This window comes from Chaetodon trifascialis, chromosome 3 (assembly GCF_039877785.1).
Source record: "Chaetodon trifascialis isolate fChaTrf1 chromosome 3, fChaTrf1.hap1, whole genome shotgun sequence".
Taxonomy (NCBI): Eukaryota; Metazoa; Chordata; class Actinopteri; order Chaetodontiformes; family Chaetodontidae; genus Chaetodon; species Chaetodon trifascialis.
In genome coordinates, this window is record NC_092058.1 from 22,104,715 (window position 1) to 22,122,668 (window position 17,954).

The 17,954-nt window shown below is 41.8% G+C and overlaps 3 protein-coding genes across 3 annotated transcripts; 1 reads left to right on the forward strand and 2 right to left on the reverse strand.

Moving 5' to 3' along the window:
• Positions 1-450: 450 nt before the first annotated feature.
• Positions 451-2,480, reverse strand: ghrh (growth hormone releasing hormone). Its single transcript, XM_070959532.1, has 5 exons — positions 2,380-2,480; positions 1,510-1,614; positions 976-1,080; positions 731-856; positions 451-609 (listed from the first exon to the last, which is right to left on the reverse strand). The coding sequence occupies exons 1-5, from the start codon at positions 2,454-2,456 to the stop codon at positions 597-599; spliced, it is 426 nt and encodes a 141-aa protein (XP_070815633.1). The 5' UTR covers positions 2,457-2,480; the 3' UTR covers positions 451-596.
• Positions 2,481-4,135: 1,655 nt separating this feature from the next.
• On the forward strand, positions 4,136-9,524 carry cdk5rap1 (CDK5 regulatory subunit associated protein 1). The gene is made up of 13 exons (XM_070958530.1): positions 4,136-4,634; positions 4,720-4,823; positions 4,904-4,938; positions 5,074-5,174; positions 5,252-5,462; positions 5,596-5,716; positions 6,344-6,574; positions 6,685-6,782; positions 6,886-6,941; positions 7,124-7,254; positions 7,364-7,513; positions 8,099-8,239; positions 8,868-9,524. The coding sequence occupies exons 1-13, from the start codon at positions 4,349-4,351 to the stop codon at positions 9,015-9,017; spliced, it is 1,815 nt and encodes a 604-aa protein (XP_070814631.1). The 5' UTR covers positions 4,136-4,348; the 3' UTR covers positions 9,018-9,524.
• Positions 9,478-14,378, reverse strand: LOC139328648 (bactericidal permeability-increasing protein). Its single transcript, XM_070958531.1, has 15 exons — positions 14,275-14,378; positions 14,071-14,185; positions 13,830-13,961; positions 13,584-13,739; positions 13,410-13,473; positions 12,446-12,506; positions 12,275-12,366; positions 11,975-12,151; positions 11,839-11,898; positions 11,591-11,758; positions 11,437-11,504; positions 11,290-11,332; positions 11,108-11,171; positions 9,927-10,003; positions 9,478-9,752 (listed from the first exon to the last, which is right to left on the reverse strand). The coding sequence occupies exons 1-15, from the start codon at positions 14,375-14,377 to the stop codon at positions 9,711-9,713; spliced, it is 1,422 nt and encodes a 473-aa protein (XP_070814632.1). The 5' UTR covers position 14,378; the 3' UTR covers positions 9,478-9,710.
• Positions 14,379-17,954: the final 3,576 nt, after the last annotated feature.

Genomic DNA, 17,954 nt, shown 5'->3' on the forward strand with positions numbered 1-17,954 from the left:
TATGTATATGTATGTATGTGTGTGTGTGTGTGTGTGTGTGTGTGTGTGTGTGTGTGTGTGTGTGCGTAGCAGGATGTACCCATGTATCTAGTGTGAAAATATTCATGCAGAATGGTTTCTTCCATACGTTGTTCTATTATCATTTATATTGTTGGATAATTATCACTGATGATCACATTTTGTTTTATTTATTTTGTACACAGTGTCCCAACCTTTTTACACTTGTAATAACTAGCTGTCAAATACACACATTGCTGTAAAAATGTGAAAGTTGGTGAAGAATAAGTTTAAGTTTCCATAAAATGGAAACATTCAAGTCATTCATGATACTTTCCACCACTGCTCAGGTCAGCAGGGCCACGGTGCTTTTCAGAGTCTTGACTGAAGATTGTTTCATATTGGTATGGGAGTAAAAACCATTGGCATTCTTTCCAAAATCATGAGCTGGGCTGCAGGTTTTCTTCACAGCTTTAATGGCAATACAAAAATGACAGGATCATTTTCATGTGGAGAGAACAGGTAGGAGGAAGTGGGAGAAAAAAAGCAGTGATGTTATGAATGGTGCAGCGGCGAGGAGCTTCAACATGTCCACAATCTCAACTCAGCGGCCTGTAAAGAGGAAAGGTTCAGGTCAGTGAAAGACTAACATCACTATACTTGAAAAGTCACTTATTTCTGAGTGTTTCCATGAGAGCTGTGCCATGTACCAGGCTGAAGGGTATTGATTAACCTTGGCCTCAGGACCTTCCCGTGCACTCCTCTGTATCTCTGGTTGCTCTGGATGGATGTGAGATCTTCTTTGTACATCCCTTCATAGATATCTGACTGACGTTTCACGTAGCTCTCACTTTCCTCTCTGTGGGAAGAAAACATCAACAATTCACCCCTCACTGTGCGTTCCTGTGGGTAACCTGCAAACACACAGCGCTGCTGGTTTGCAGACTGAAGCAACGTTGCGCCTCTTGCGTCACCTACCCCAGCCGCTTGCCCATGATCGTCTGAAGGAACTTCCTGGCAGAGATTTGGCCCAGGACTTTCCTGTAACTGTTTGTAAAGATGGCATCAGCGTGGCGTCCTGAGCTAAAATCAGAAAGTGGACCATTTACATCTGTTCAGATATTACACAACAGTACTCTGTAGTAGCTTTCAAAAAATTGTCCAGCTTTAAGGTTCAGTTCACCTGAATTAGAAAAAAGCACATTTCTTTTCTCAAGACTGACAGTGCAGCTGTGGTGATCGTTTTGGTCTTAATCGTCCAGGTGTAGAGAAATGCTTACTGTCCCACAAATAAATAAAGAGCAGTTCTACTCCCCTCTCCTTTGTTGGGGTGGAGGCAGAAATCTTGGAGGCTGATATCTCATAAATCAAATCTATCTGCATTGGTAGATACAGCTAGAGGGAAGAAACAAATTGTTTTGTTTTTTGTTTTGTTTTGTTTTTTTTTTGGAGTAAACTGATCCTTTAAGCAACATTTGAGATCAGCGGCTCAGTCCATATTAAGTAACTGACCGTAATTCTGCCAGCTCCCTGGGAGGACTCGTGTCTTCCTCCAGCTGCTCGGCTGGATTCTTCATAGAAGATGTCATCAGGATGGATGTGTCCCTCTGGCCAAACCTGCAAAATCCCCGTATCCCCGTTAACTCAATGAATATAGAATGTCATATTCTAATATCTCCACATATTATACCATCCTGATATATAAATGTATTCAAATTTCTGCCCCGACCACAAACTGATTAAATTATTACACAGAGTTCTGATGGTGAAGATAGATTTTAGATAAAAAAGAAAAAATGATCCACAATCTTACTGCAAAAAGCTCTTGTAAAATTAAATATTCTGATGCTTTGGCAGAGGACACTGTGATGAAGGCACTGAGTGGAAATGTAACATGGTGACTAATGCAGACATCTTGACCCTTTTTAGCATAACAAGTGCAGAGGGCACAGCTATGACATGCAAAGCAACCAGTGAAAGGTCTGAAACATCGTGGGCTACGTGCAAGGATGTGGCCATTCTTTTCACCCGACACGTGAATCAAGTCAGAGTTACGTCCTGCTTGTAAATGTTACAATAACTTCATGCTTTCCATTTCAGTTGGTGAAGCTTTCTGACCATTTCAGCAATATTTCACGATACAGAGGATCTATGCAGTGAGTTTTAATTTGTCAGAATTCCATGTAAATTCTTATTATTCAAAGTAGCAATCGTCAACCACTTTTCAGTATTTCTGCTGCCATCGACAGCCGTGTACAGATCTGAAAAAATGAATTGACCAGCCATTAAACATTTAAATAACTTTAAAAATATTCTACTAAAAACTACCACTATGTAAATGAAGACCATGTAAGAAATTTTAGTAAATCTGGCAGGACTTACCTAATGGATGGGTAGAGGGGGGAGCCTGATAAAGACATGACCAGGCAACAAAACAGCAGCAATGCAGATCTCTCCATCCTCACAGCTAGTCCTGGAGAAGAATGGACGGCTAGAATAAATGACAGGAGTAGAAATTACATTAGAAAAAAAATGCTGAAACCACACTTCCCCACAACCAGCCTCATCGCTCTGCAGAAGGCACTGAAGTTGCAGCAGGCAGAGATGTATACTATGACGGAAAACATCAACATTTCATTCCAGATGTTAAAAATGATCAAAGCACAGATATGAAATGTCAGTATACACTTCATATTTGCACATGTGGTGGAAGAGTTACCTAGATATGTTGTGAGAATTCTGAGTGTCCCTGCAGTTCCTCTTTATTTGGAGCCCTCCACTCTCATCATCTCTCAGTGCCAGGAAAGGACTGGACCAAAGAGACACTGGAACAGTTGTGTTTGTCATCCCTGCATGCATGGTCAGTTTATACTGAACCTGTAGCTCCCAGTCACTCCCACATCACACATGATCTGTGTGTCTCCCTCTCTCTCTCTCCTCGAGCTCAGCTGTCCGCATTCTCTCTCCTCCTTTTTGTCATTCTCTGGCTTTCTCAAATAAAAGTTTGCTATATCGGCATGGCCATAATTAAACACAGACATGCCAAACTGTGTTGTATTAGGTTTTGCAATGCAAGCATAATAATTCAGAATGTAGGAAAAAAATGACAGCAACTGGTGGACATATTGCTGGCCTACATAGTATAGTATAACCAAAGAAAAACAATTGCTGCAAACGAATAATCAAAAACAAACAATAACATAATATATATGATAGGATGAGATATAGTTTATGGTATAGAAAAATAAATGTAATATAATTTATACAGCCATTATGCTAATTATTCTCTACAATAGTGTCTACAACTATTGTTTGTCAAGAATAGAAAACATCTACAGACCTTCATTTCAAAGGATTGTGTTCAATGAAATATGGTGGGGAAAACAAACAACAAAAACAAACAACAAACAACAACAAAAACGAAACAAATACCTTTATAGACAAAAGTATTCAGTGTGTTTAAAAGCTGACATTCTGTTTCACGAACTATTATTAATTGCAAGGCTATGGGCTGCATTGTTTTAAAGGCTGAACCTGGATTTTGAACCATAACGTGACGAATAAGTGTTAACTCTCCCAAATTGGTGTCCGGCTTCACCTCGAAGCTGTCGGCGATGTCCGGAACGTTGTTTTACGTGAAGAATGTTGTTAGACGGACCATGAAGTTGGACGTAACGGGAAGACTTTTTTTTTTTTTTTTTTTTTTCAAACGGAGAGTCGGAATGCAAGAGTATTCTCTGTCGTGTACGTCCATCTTTGCTGCTTGGGACAGTGTTTAATCCTTACCCATTCTTTTTTCAGTCATGGTCTTCAGAATTTAACCGAACAGTTCAAAAAATAAAAGCAGAGTAAGATAATGAATTGGCTCGTGACGCTCCGTCATATCTGTAACCTTAAATCATTGAAACAGACAGCTGTACGTGTTTTGCGCACGTGCACATGAATTCAGGCTAATGTCGAACACAAATATTCCTCATGGTAGTTTTGGCAGTTATACAGTAGCTGCTTTAATGTAGAATTTGTAGCGTTGTTCCAAAACTATTAATATTATCTCGCAATATTCATATTTTTGGCAGCTTAAGGCTTTTCCGGGTTTCTATAACGTTACCTTGGACTGGGGAGATACTGCTCTTGATATAAACACATCTTTGCCTCCATATGACATGAGTAGCAGAATGTCATTTACCCAACGTAGCTAGTACTTAAACAGCAATTTCTTCAGTAAGACAAACAAGGGACAACATGTTGGCCACTAAGTAAGCTAAAAGCGGATAACTACGGTGTAGGTTTGCACAGTTAGAGCCAAAGCCGACAGCCGACAGCCTGGGTTTGGTCTTGTCGCTGCCGAAGCATGGAATATCTCAGGACTTTCAAACCCTTGTTTACCATTGCCCCACATTGGAGACCCATAAGGTGTATCAAACCCAGATCTTGTTCTAATCTAGCTAACAGCAGTGTAACTTCAAGAGAGAGGCGGACAACTAGAGACAAGTTCAAGTCCCAGATTTCGTCTGGTCCAAGTTTTCAGGATTTCATCAAAGGACTTTCAGCTGGTCAGACGTCTGCTGCAGATGGAGAGCCCTCCCACAGACATGCTTATCTTTCTGAGGACCTGGACATGGGGAATTCACGGAAAGGTTGGTGTGCATCTCTGAAAACCTTCAAGTTAATTCTGATTGTTTGGGACAAATGCTAAACCGGTGTCTTGTTTTAACACTCCAGTGTATTTTGAGACTTATGGGTGTCAAATGAACGTGAACGACACAGAGATAGCCTGGTCCATACTCCAGAGGAAGGGATACCAGCGCACCATAGACCTCAGTGAGGTACAGAAGAGCTTTTTCTTTCTGCAGCTTTTACATCATTTATGTCAAAACAGTCACTAAAAGATCCATTGTGCTGACAGGCAGATGTCGTCCTCCTGGTAACCTGCTCTATCAGGTAAGATCACGTTACAAAGTCCTCAAAATATCTCAGGAATAACATGAAAAGCTGCAAAGTCTGCAACAGCTGTTAACCCAAAGTACTAAAACTGGGACTACAAGGTTGGAGAGACTTCACCTCTTCTCTTTCCAGAGACAAAGCTGAACAAACAATTTGGAATAGACTACAACAACTAACAGCTCTGAAGAAGAGGCGATTGAAGACCCACACACCAATGAAAATTGGGATTTTAGGTAAGTTAGTCCACTGATGTGCATGCTTTTGACTCAACAGAGGCTACAGTGATATAGTAATGGCCGTGTTTGTCCAGGCTGCATGGCAGAGAGGCTGAAGACGGAGCTTTTGGAGCGGGAGAAGCTGGTGGATGTTCTTGCTGGTCCAGACGCCTATAGGGACCTCCCCCGCCTCTTGGCTTTAGCTGACGGTGGTCAGCAGGCAAGCAACGTGCTGCTGTCGTTAGAGGAGACCTATGCTGATGTCATGCCTGTCCACCATGCTCCTCAGGGCCACAGTGCTTTTGTGTAAGTGTGGAAGTTGTTTACCACTCAGCTGTGTTTTTTTTGGAGAAAATTATTCACCACCTCCTATTGTCTAAAGACTGTGTCTTTAGATTTTAACCTTTGTCAACTTTGTGTGCATCTCTTGCGCTGGCAGATCCATCATGCGAGGCTGCGACAACATGTGTAGTTACTGCATTGTTCCATTCACCCGAGGCAGAGAGCGGAGTCGACCTGTCAGCTCCATACTAGAGGAAGTTCATGCGCTGTCTGAGCAGGCAAGTTAGAACCTCCAACACTACTCAGTTCAACTGCTACACCTGGTGGACACCAAGTGGACATGCTCTGATAACACTGGCAACACTAGAGTAGGAAGGAAGGCTTTTACATTGTCCACCATTCTGCCCATGTGGTGGTTGAAGTCAATGTACAACTCTGATTCCAAAAAATATCTCCCAAAAATATTTCTGTGTAAAACAGAAATAAAGCACAAAAACAATATATTTAATGTTTTACCTCATCACTGATTTTTGTAAATATCTGCTTATTCTGAATTTGATGCAGCAACTAAAGACTGGGAAAGATGTGGAATGCTCCAAAAACACCTGTTTGGAACATTCCACAGGTAAAGAGGTGATAGTATCATGATTGGGTATGAAAGGGGCACTCAGTGGTTCATAAGCAAGGATGGAGCGAGGTTCACCACTTTGTGAACACATGATTGTATAAAGGAGAGTAATACATGGACTAAGGGACACTTAAAACTGTTGTTGGTAAATACAGTTTGCTTACAAATGATTGCATTCTGTCTTTAATCATGTTTTATGAAAATGAATGTGTGTATTAGTGAATGAATACATCCAGCGGTCTCTAACTTGTGTGTGTCTGGTGTGTGTTTTGTTCAGGGTGTGAAGGAGGTGACTTTGCTGGGTCAAAATGTGAACAGCTACAGAGACACGTCTGAAGAACAGTTCTGTGGCTCAGACCTGACCCAGCTCAGCCGGGGCTTCAAGACCATCTACAAGACAAAACAGGGAGGTCTGCGCTTCTCTGACCTGCTGGACCGAGTGTCACGCATCAATCCTGACATGAGGATCAGGTTCACCTCCCCTCATCCCAAGGATTTCCCTGACGAGGTTGATTCCCAAATGCAGATGTTCAGTCTGCCTTTTGTCCGTGTAGAATTCCCTGTTTAAACTCGGCTGATTGAGGCCTGCTGACCTGGTCTGTGTGCTGCTGTTCACAGGTTTTGCATCTGATTGCGGAGCGAAAGAACATTTGTCAGCAAATCCACCTTCCAGCCCAGAGTGGGAGCAGCAAGGTCCTAAAAGCAATGCGCCGTGGGTAAGGGACCACTGCACTGTTTTCCTGTCTAAATCATCAAAGCAATTCAGTTTGGAAAGCTGTCTTAAAAATGAGAAATTATATTTTCTTGTAAAATTTCCAGCTACACGAGAGAGGCCTACCTTGATCTTGTGAGGAACATCAAGAGAATTATCCCAGGTAGGCTCCAAAAACTAAGTTCAGTGTATTCCTTTAATTCACACTGATGGAAAGAGTACTAGAATATCTTACTCACAAGTACTCTTACTTTAAAGATATCTTGCTAAGATAAAAGTGAAAGTGTTTGTGTAGAACTGTGTGTGTGGTCTGTGTTTAACACGAATGACATGTCTGTGTGTCAGAGGTGAGTCTCAGCAGTGACTTCATCTCAGGCTTCTGTGGTGAAACAGAAGACGACCACCAGCAGACTCTGTCTCTGATCAGAGAGGTGGGCTACAATGTGGGATTCCTGTTTGCCTACAGTATGAGACAGGTGAGCTCTGGTGTGTTTGTAATGTATGCTGGACCACAACAGCATTCTGTGTTTTAGAACTGAATCCAAGCTGCTCAGCTTTAAATGTCTCTGCTGTTTCGTCGCTCAGAAAACCCACGCCTTCCATCGGCTGCAAGACGACGTGCCGACAGAGGTGAAGCAGCAGAGGCTGGAGGAATGTATCAGTGTGTTCAGAGAGGAGGCTGCGAGGGTCAACGCTGCTCTCATCGGCGGCACACAGCTCGTTCTGGTGGAGGGAGTGAGTACTGCACGCATGACTGACGCACCCCTCAAAGGGTGTGTGGTTTAGAAAATGCATGCATGGATATTTATCACCTTAAACACGAGTATAGGACATTGGCTCAAACACATATTTTATTAGTTTTTCTCTCTATACAGATTCAAAGGCAGACGTGCTGCTGTCTCTGTACACCCACTGCAAAACTAATGACACTCCCATCAGCCTTAGCTGCTCTTTGTGTTTTGTGCTAATTAATATATGGTAGCACGCCAACGTGCTAAACTAAGATGACGAACATGGCAAACATTACACCTGCTTAGCCTCATCATGTTAGCACGGTAGCATTAGCATTAAATTCAAGCATCGCTCTACCCAGACGCAGCCGCACGGAGCCACTGGCATGACTGCACACTGTGATTGATGCTTTAACCTCATTCCAGTGTTTGAGGGAGAGTGGCTGGCTCCTATAGAAATGCATAAATTGAATTAGGAATGTGTAACACTGCTCACCATGGGTAAAAGTAATAGTCCTGTACCCCTACTGGGTTCCTGTAACTTGTTACCAGGCAACACCGCTCATCTCTGGTTTCCATTTTTATGCAGGAAAGTAAAAGATCTGCCAAGGACATGTGTGGGAGAACTGACGGCAATATCAAAGTGATTTTCCCCAAAGAAGATGTTGCTGTTCAGCCTGCAGAGTCCCACAGTGCACCGGTCAATACTGGAGACTATGTCCTGGTGAAGGTAGGGTTGGTTCGCATGAGTAGTGCTTCTTTAAAGAGTCAAAACAGAGCCTGAATGGACTATCAGGTATTACAGATACATTGGTATTGCTTGGCTGATAAATACAATCAGTGCAGATATGCCAAAGGTGTGTTTAAGGTAATTTAGAAACTGTGAAACCCTGAGCACTGACAAGTTTATTCAGCTGTAAAATGTCCCACTCAGTGTCAGCACAACATGTTTTCTCAGTCAGCTTCTTATCATATGTCCTAGACGAACACAATATTCTGCCAAAGTTAGAAGTTGTCTGTCATTTCGCAGGAGACATTTCTGCTTTTCTCTTTTTCTCTCTCTGGTTTATATGGCCGAGGCACCAATCAGCATATAACAACATTTGACTCAGAGGTGTTCAGATGTAGACACGTCTTTAATAACATCAAGTAAAACACACGTTGAGCTGTGACACACCACACATCACAAACAAGGTAACAAGATTCAAGCATGAAAAAAGTGAAAATTTCCTGCCAATCAGAGGTTCAGCAGGAGGACATCATTTCAGAATCATCACAGCCAAGTACTTAAAGGCATTATCTGAAACTGAGGTTTCTTCGTTCTTTTCATTCTCTGATGTTTTGTGTCTTTGATCCAGATATTGTCAGCCAACTCCCAGAGCCTGAGAGGCCGAGCCCTCCGTCACAGCTCCCTCAGAGACACGGTGCAGCACCGTGAGACTCTGCCCAGGCACCAGCTTGATGGACATGTGGCCTCAGGCTCGACCATGACTGAAACATGTCCTTGAGCGACCCAGGTGACACCACAGGAAACACACACACGTTCGTCTTCTCTTGAGTGACTTTGAAGGCACATGGAGACGGCTTTACGGGATTTTCGGTCATCTTACAGTCATACTGGACTGCTGTGAAAACTGCACTGTGTTATTTATACACAGCACTAACTGTGTGCATGTACATAATGAACAGCCTCAGACTGGGAACCCTGGAAGGATGATGTAAATTATAGTGTCCAATACAAACTGCTGTGACTGATTTGTTTTGTCTGAAGCTGTGGTACTTGATTGATGTCTTGGCGTTCTTTATGGGATTCTGCAAACTGCAGTAAAAATGTCAATGGATCAGCACATTTGTAGTCAAAAAGTTTGAGAAAGAATTTGCTCAAAGTCAGCAGTAGAAAGTGCTGTGATCTGCTTTGGAAGGAGCATGTTATTACAAAAAGATGATTGTGGTGACACGCAGCAAACCCTGTCCTTTTTCACTTTTAAAAGAAAAGAAAAGTAGGATAAAACTTCAAAATAACAAAAATATGAGGAGGAAACAAACAGGAGGTTTGTTTACATGTTTCTCAGACCTATAGAAGTACATGATTCATTTTTTTTACATTTCTATCAGGTAGTTGTGCTCTGGCTGTGACTATGTCTTCATGGTGCCATGCCTCTAGTGCATAAATGAATCCTGGGAGTTTCCAGAAATGCCATTCAATTCGTGAACTCAACATCTGTCCCAATCAGAATATAGTCCTAGAGAAAAACACAGCACAGCAGCAGCAGTTAATACAGCGTTCATCACCCAGACATTTAAGATGATTACATTTAAGAAGACTAAGTTCTCTGCCTTCATTAAAATCCATGTCGGACAATAAATGTCGCTCACTCAAAAACATGCAGTTTTATAGAAAATATCCAGTCTCTGACCTTCAGGACCTGAAGCTGGGTGTTCACAAGCTTCATCTTTCCAAGTGCAGGAAGCGGGTATCCCTTTTCAAGTTGAACTATGGAGCAAAATTCATGAATTTAGATAAAGTAGTCACAAAAATCCAACAAGGCAAACATTCTAATGATACTATTAGTGGTGCTTTCATGTTAGATTTTAACTAAAAAAATAATTCTATAATAGGTAAATAGAAGCAAGAAACACAGCAAATTCAACACACAAGATAATAAACATTAAAAGGAATTAATGAGGAATTGAAACTGGTGCGATCTCTTGACGATGAAAATGAAAAAACAAAAAGGGGAGTAATAGAGAAATATGGACACCAGCAATGTGCGTGGAGGTTATTTAAATATATAAATATCATGTGAATAGATGCAAAATTGTTTAAAAGGGGCAACCAAGTTTGCCTTTCTAATGTCAAATCCTGCAATTAACGTTTTTGTTAGGCCACTCGGGTGCAGGAAGAAGTTGTAAACCCAAAATTGACACATCATCAATTTTAACTTGATTTGGTAAACAGTTGCTTATTTACACATTCTGCAGTTACAGCTAACATTATCATTCACTTGGGGCTGTGTTTCTAGCCATCTGGAGAATCTAAGTCCAATTTTAATCTCTTTTAGCTTTTTTTGTCTCCACAAACTCCTATGCTGTGTTCAGCAGCTAGTTTCTAACTGTGTCTGTCTGCTGATTGGTGATGAGCAGGTAGTGTACAGTCAGTTTTTAGAGCTTTGTGCTGAAAACAGCTGCCTGACAGCTAAACAATGAGCTGAAAGTCACATAAACTCTGTAAAGCTGAGGGGAGCTGTAGATTCAGATCACAATTCTGTGCAGGTTTGTCGCTACTAATGCCCTCTTTCACATTGTCACATTGGTTTCACATTGTCATTTGACACATTGTTGTGATATATTGATTATAGCAGCTGTAAAGAAAGCCACATTCCCAGTTGTAGTTGGGGTGTAAGACATGAAATGATGATAAATCTACAATGTAGATTTGTCCCAGGCCATTTAGAGCTCAGAATGTAAGTGGGAGCCTTGGTACTCGGTAGCGGTCTTCAGATTCAGAGTTCTAAGTCAGCTGAAGCCTGGCAATAGAGCATTTAGTGACGTGGCATCAGGTTGTTAGAGAGTACAAACTGAAAGTGCCAGAACTCACCATTCAGTTTAGGTATCACGACCAGTTTGAGGACGGTTTGGAGGATGTTGTCCAGGTATCTGACCTGCAGGTTAGGGTTAGGGTTAGCCTGTTAGCTTGGTACTGATGGTACACATTGCGACTCATGTTGGATGAAAGCGTGTGACAAATTGTAATTATAATTGTTAGAATGCAGCTCTCACCTGAAACTCTCCCACATAACTTGTCCCCAGGGTCAGATCCATTCTGTGCAAATTAGGTAAAATTAGACTGTGATTTTCATCTTTGCAAGGACCTTTTGGCCCCATTTTTCTCTTCTGAGAGCAAGTAGTGATTTTTCAGGAACTCACTTGTTTAGGGAGATGGCTCCAGCCACCCTCGCTTCGCTGACGAACACTCGGGCGCTGACACTGGCCTCCTGTAAAAGACAAGATGGTGAGAAATTTTTAGTGTTTTTCAAAACCACACAAATGGCTTTATCATCATGCCAGCTGCATTACCTACCAAGTTTAGGACAAAGAGAGGGGTAAGTGTGGTGTTGGGTTGGATAGCGTAGGCCGTCACCGTGCCAGTTGCCTGAATTGTCATATTGTTGGGTTCAAAAGTGATGACGGGACTTTTCACAGTCTTCACCATCAGTTTCATCATCAGACCTGGGAAACGCTTGGCAATCTGAAAACACATGATGATATAACTGACAGGTTGCCAATGAAGGTAGTGATTGTTCTAAAAGCAGTGGAACGTCTGGTCACCTGCGGGATGAAGGCTCCAAACGTCCTGGTGTTGAGTCGGATGGGAGAGCTTTGTGGAATCTGTGGTGACAGAGCCAGGAAGCTTTTAGATCAGTGTGACTATGAAAGCAGATTGATTAGGGAGGTTGAAGCTCACCATGTCATCGGTGATGTACAGGCTAAGGGCTCCAGCTTTGTTGTAGACGAAGGCTGCAGAGTCGGTGGTGAAGGTGGACAGGCCGATGTACAACATGTTGTTGATCTGGGGTGGCAGGGAAAAGGCTGCCGGGGAGAACGGAGGCTCCTGATGCTTCCCAATGTTGTAGAATTCACCCTAAGTAACAAAGAAACAGCAGAGATAGAAAAGTTTATGTCGTGACCCACAACTGTCTGTTTTGATAACCAGACTGAGGTGTCAGATATTTCAAATGTGCAGTATAATAGGATAATTCTTTACCTTCAAGCTGAAGTCAATAGAAGAATTAGAAACTGTGGGCGACGACACCATGGAATATTCAATCTCTGCATACTGGTCCACCTTGGCTACAACTGCAGGAAGGTAGAGAGTCTCTCAGATATTCAGCATCAATGAAACATCCCAATACTTGATAGAAAGGCAGTGTTTTACCATTCAGAGTTTTCAGTTCAGGGTTCAAGTCTGATATGGCATTAACCACCAGAGGGCAGATCTGTAACAATAAAGAACAGAGAAGCTGTTTACCCAGACTCCACAAGAAACTGTGCTACAAGGTGATTTCTGACCAGGGAAGATGATTCTTAAATGATGTCCCAAAATGGACAGAGAGCACGTCAGAGTCAGTGAATGCTTCATCCACACTTATCACTATTTTGTTATTTTTAATTTTCAGACCAGAAGTTTCTTTCAGTAATTCTTTCAATATTGTACTTTTTACTGTACTACATTTATCTGACAGTTTTAACTCGTACTTACTTACAAAATACACTCAGTACATTAAGAAACTACATACATACAATACATTGCCTTGTACTGATTTCACCCCTAAGCTTTCTCAGATGGGTTCATTTGAAATAACTGTTCGAGGCCCAAAGAGGTAAAACTGTCCAAACTGTCCAACATTTTGCAAAAAGAAAGTTTGTTGACAAGCCTAAAAAATGAAAACAATTTTTGTGGTCGCACTTTGATTTCCTCCTTTCCCCTCCTCTTAATCATCGCAAGACCATTTATCATGTGACAGCCTAACCTCGAGGCTGGGAACCACTGGACTCAACCAACAAACGGTCTATAAAGTATTTAAAAGTAGCTCCACCTCAACCAGCTAGAGCAGTAAAATGCTACTCATGCATTAATGCATCAGTATTAACAATTGAATAACACTCTCAAAACCAGTACTTTTGATACTTTAAGCACATTTACTTGATAATATTCTGCACCTTTGCTTGAGTAAGTAATTTAACTTGTAAATAAGTATTTTTTCATTGTTACTTTACTTACATAAAGGACATGAATACTTCCTTACTTCCTCCTTGTGGTAGAATAAAATACTTTGTGAATACAACCCCAGAGAGGAGAGGCGATCATGAAAAACAGGTCTGTCAGGCTTTTCTCTCACCTGTTTCTGCAGTGAATTACGTAAAGCCTTTTCGATGAATTTTCTGAAGAGATTGTACAGCCAGCTGAAACAAAACCAAGCACTGTTGTTAGGAGATGATGCAGTACGTCAAGCATGATAAGTAAAACAGAAAATCACCATGGGTTCAAACGTAGTGCACGGGGCTTCTTTTACCTTGCTCCACCGTGGAATTTGATGCTCACACTGCTGACAGTGGCATCACAGTTGGCACTACTGACCTCAGGTCGGCCCGTCTCATCACTCTTGATGGCAATACTTGTAGCGATAGTGAGTCCGTTCACATTCAAATCAAAAGAGCCACTGTCCTTTCTGTTAAGACAGAGGGGTCACTGCTGCAGCAAAAATGTCCAAAAAAGGATTTAAGTGTACTATATGAGGAAGGAATGTCTTCTCACTCACATTACTCGGAGGTACTTGACCCTCCAGTTTCCATGCAGACCGATGAAGGCGTTGCGAATGGACAGTCTAACACCAGTCCCAGGCACCAGATCCACTGCAGACACTGGCAATCCCAAATTCACTATTTGCATACTGGAAGAAACAACGTGCTTCTTTGTAAAGACACTTGGGGGGAAAAATACCTTAAGTATTGCAGTTTCTAACAAAATGGACAGGAGTGTTTGATAAACAGGTGCCTTACTTTGACAGGCTGTACCGGACCTTGCCAATGGGAGACACCCTCTGTTTGCCTGAAATATCTGGGACTTTGATGCTTTTGAGTTTCTGCTGGATTGAAGCCATCCCCAGTTGTCTGCCTAGAACAAGACAAGAACATTTGACGATGAAACACTGGAGTGATCAGTATTATTCATCTCAAAGGGGAACCTGGTGCTGTTATGCTTACCATATTCAAGGCCCTTTGCTGTTAGTTTCACCTTTACCCCAGGATTGGTGCTCAGGGTTGTAGGAATCAAAGCCACCAGAGCCACCCACCAGCACAGGAACATCTTGACTGTGAAGAGATAAAAAGGACGCAGTCATCAGCTTTTTTTGAATTCTTTCCATAAGCCAGGCAAAGTGTCCACGTTTGTGTGCTTGGCATGCATGCTGTTAAGCAAGGAATGCTTGGGAAGCAAGAGATCAAGGCCTCCTTACCTATCGCAGTGTGTTGCCTCTTTATCACAAATGACTGGTTCCCTATTATTCATGGATGCATCCCATTCATGGATGAGAAGCATACCTTCATGTGTATTACTTAGGTCAGGGCCTTCTCCTTGAAGAACAGCCCCTTCCTTTTTTATTGATTGTCCACATTTACTACTCTCCATCATCAAGACCATCGAGGATGCATGCATCTTAGTTGCATGCTTAGGTTTTTGAAAGTATTTTTTCTAAACAATATGAAGACTTGAAGAGCCACAGTGTGCTCAGAATTACTCAGATTCTTTGCTTAAATAAATATAATAATATATTCTGCAAAAATACTCCAATGCTACTAACAAGGTGTACATGAAGTATCAAAGGTAAAATCACTTTTCATGAATCCATAAAACCACTGGTTTAACCTTTAGCAACAGATTGTTATTTTATAAGCTTATCATGTGTTTTCAAATATAAGATTTTAATATGAAAAGTAACTCTGTAGAAGTACAAAGTATTATAAAATGGAAATTCTCAAGTTAAGTGCAAACCTCAAAGTTGTAGTGAAGCACAGTACTTGAATAAGTGTACTTTCCACCACGTCCCTGGGTTGTGGATTCTTCTTCAGGGGAGGCTCGTGAAAGAGGTGACTGTCAGTGCTGTAGAAGAAACCACATGACCACATGATTCAATTAGGCTGAGATTAAAGGCTCAGGCCTAGTCCATTTTCAATATGGATGTCTGAATCTGAGTAGAAACCTTCAAGATTTTACAGACGGAAAACGTTCAAATCATTACGTTTCAAAGCATAATTACAGTATTTCAGGGTCAGCCAACACTTTGGCTGTCCTTTGCTATTTTCCCACAATCAAGAGCTCCATCAGGTGCTGAGGAATGAAAAACATCTAACCAGCTGTAGCTTTTGCTTTTTTCTGTTGGTGATGTTACTTGAACTTGAACAGTATGCTGCATGTGCGAAGAACAGATTTAGGCTCTGGACTTGTCTAAGAACAGACTGAATTGACAAAATGTGAGGCACGTGACCGCCAGTGGAAAGCTCTCCTGTGCATACCAAGACATCAGCTTTTCATTTAAATGTACAGATCATAACACTGATGCACAAAACATTAGGTACATTTTCTTAATTCGTGTTGCAGCCGCTTGACACAAATTCTCATTGCGTAATACTTGTTGACTTCTACATGTACCTAATCTGTCTGGACGTGCATTGTAAACAAAAACTATTCAAGTAGAGTGTTATAACCTTCACTAAATACACTTAACACCACAGCTGAAGCAGAGGTGGACAAGCACATCCTTCCCACCAAACACATCACAATCAATGGCACCTTAGTACAGCTTCTCCATACCTGCATTTTCAGATATGACAGTTCAAGGCTGGTTCACATATTGAGGTTAATGTGGTAAATATTTGGACCATCGTGATAAAGATGAAGTTTAAGATTAAGAAAATCTTGAAACTATGTGTAAATCTGGCTATGTGCAGTTAATGTATGCCTACTCTTACCTGAAGTGGGACCAGGCGGTTTCTGGTGTGTCGGTCTGTCTACCAACAAGGCAGAGTGAAAGGGGAAGGGCAGGCGCATGGCTTTTAATTCACTCAATCAGGAACTGAAGCTGGCTTGGGGATTGTCCCGGATGAAGCAACAATTTCTTTGATCAGTTTCCTCACGATTTCACAGCCGTGCACTTTCATCATTTCTTCAAAAGCACAAACTGCTAACAGTGTTCTTCTCTGAGTGTTGTTTGGTTAAAAATAAATTGAAAGCTACAGTTTTAAAAGCTTGACATGGTTTTGAACAAGTTCTGGCTTGTGTTGTGGCTAATAGGTTTGCTTTTCACTTCCTTGAGTGAATTTCCACTCATTCGTAATCCATGAGGAACTAAGCACAACACAGGGCGTTGTGTTATAGTATTTTACAATTTTTCTATTTCAGTGGTTTCCATCATTACACACAAAGCGGTGATAAAACATCCAGTCATACTCTTCTTCTTCTTCTTCTTCTTCTTCTTCTTTGAATGTCAAGCAACTGTATTGTTATAAACATAAATGCTTAATTGGGATCGTCATTACTAGTCTTGACTTCGACATATGATTTATATGATGCAATATGATGCTGATGAACTTATTCCATCTAATATGGAATTGCAATAACAAGTTATGGCTTGCACAGTTTCTTTTCATTCATTCTTTCATCGTGACAAACACACTTAAGCTTGTGTTTTATGAGCAAGTAAAATTTCTTGCAGAATCTAGTTTCTATTCAAATGCAGATGATCCCAGACTGGTTGATTCATCTGGGCGGGGAAGCTGAGAGCAGTGCTTGGTCCTGCTGTAAATACTACTGAGGTGCCCCTGAGCAAGGCCCCATACCCCTGTTTGCTCAGTGGCTGGTAGGTCAAACGGAGGTTGCTGTGGTTGTTCTTGGCAGCTGCCAGGTGTGAATGTTTGTGTGAGTGTGAACAGAGCATGACCGAGAACGCAACATTGTTTTCAGTGGTACTTCCCTAAAATACAGCAGTGTAAAAGAGCTTTGCTCCATGCTTTCTAAGGCTTGTGCTTCATCAACTCATTTGATGTGAAAGCAATGGAAAATCTTAAGAGGGAGAAGTTTAAGTGGGAGTTTAAGTGGGAGCTGTTTTTAATCACAGTCAGATCGAGTTGCTGCTGAAACTGTTGCAGTGTATTTCTCACTTATGACAAATCAACATCAACTTTGATCTCTGTTAACAATAAGGTCTTCTGTCTCTCAGAAGAAGAAAAGCAGACTGTGTTTCTGTCAAACTAAGCCATTCTTCTTCGTGTTTGTAAAATGAATTAGCTTAATTACTGTACAGAACATTAATGAGTACGTTGAGTGAATGTTGGCCAAATGCCCAGCAACTGTTGCTGTGTCTGCTATAATTTCAAGCTGCCATAGAACCAGTGGAGTAATCTTAAAGCTGCAATGTGTAAGAATTGGCCACCAAGAGAAGGAGGATTTCAGGCCTGGGCAGGGGGGCTCTAGAGTGGGAATGCTGGCAGGGAGCGACTCCACAATGGGCACCAGATCTGGAGCAGGGCAAGTGGGTAACGGGACCAGCCTCAGCAGCCTCCAAGTGAACATAGCCGGACCGTTACCAAACAAAACCTCCAAGAGAGCAACAGAGACCAACCAGTTTTATGACTGGGGATACAGTGCTGAGGTGTTTTACAACAGCTGCAACCAGGACTCTGACTCTTTGGATGATGAAAACACAGCAGGTTCCAGTGGGGACAGGAGAGAGGGGGAGGTTGGGCATTGCTCAGAGCCCACCTCCGGAGGGCTGAGCCTGCGTTACGAGGTGCCAGGAGCCAAACCTGGCAGAAAAAAACCACCTCAGTGTTGTTGGACTGAGGGCTGACTGGATGCTACAGTGACTCACTGTTGCCTCTTGAGGTAC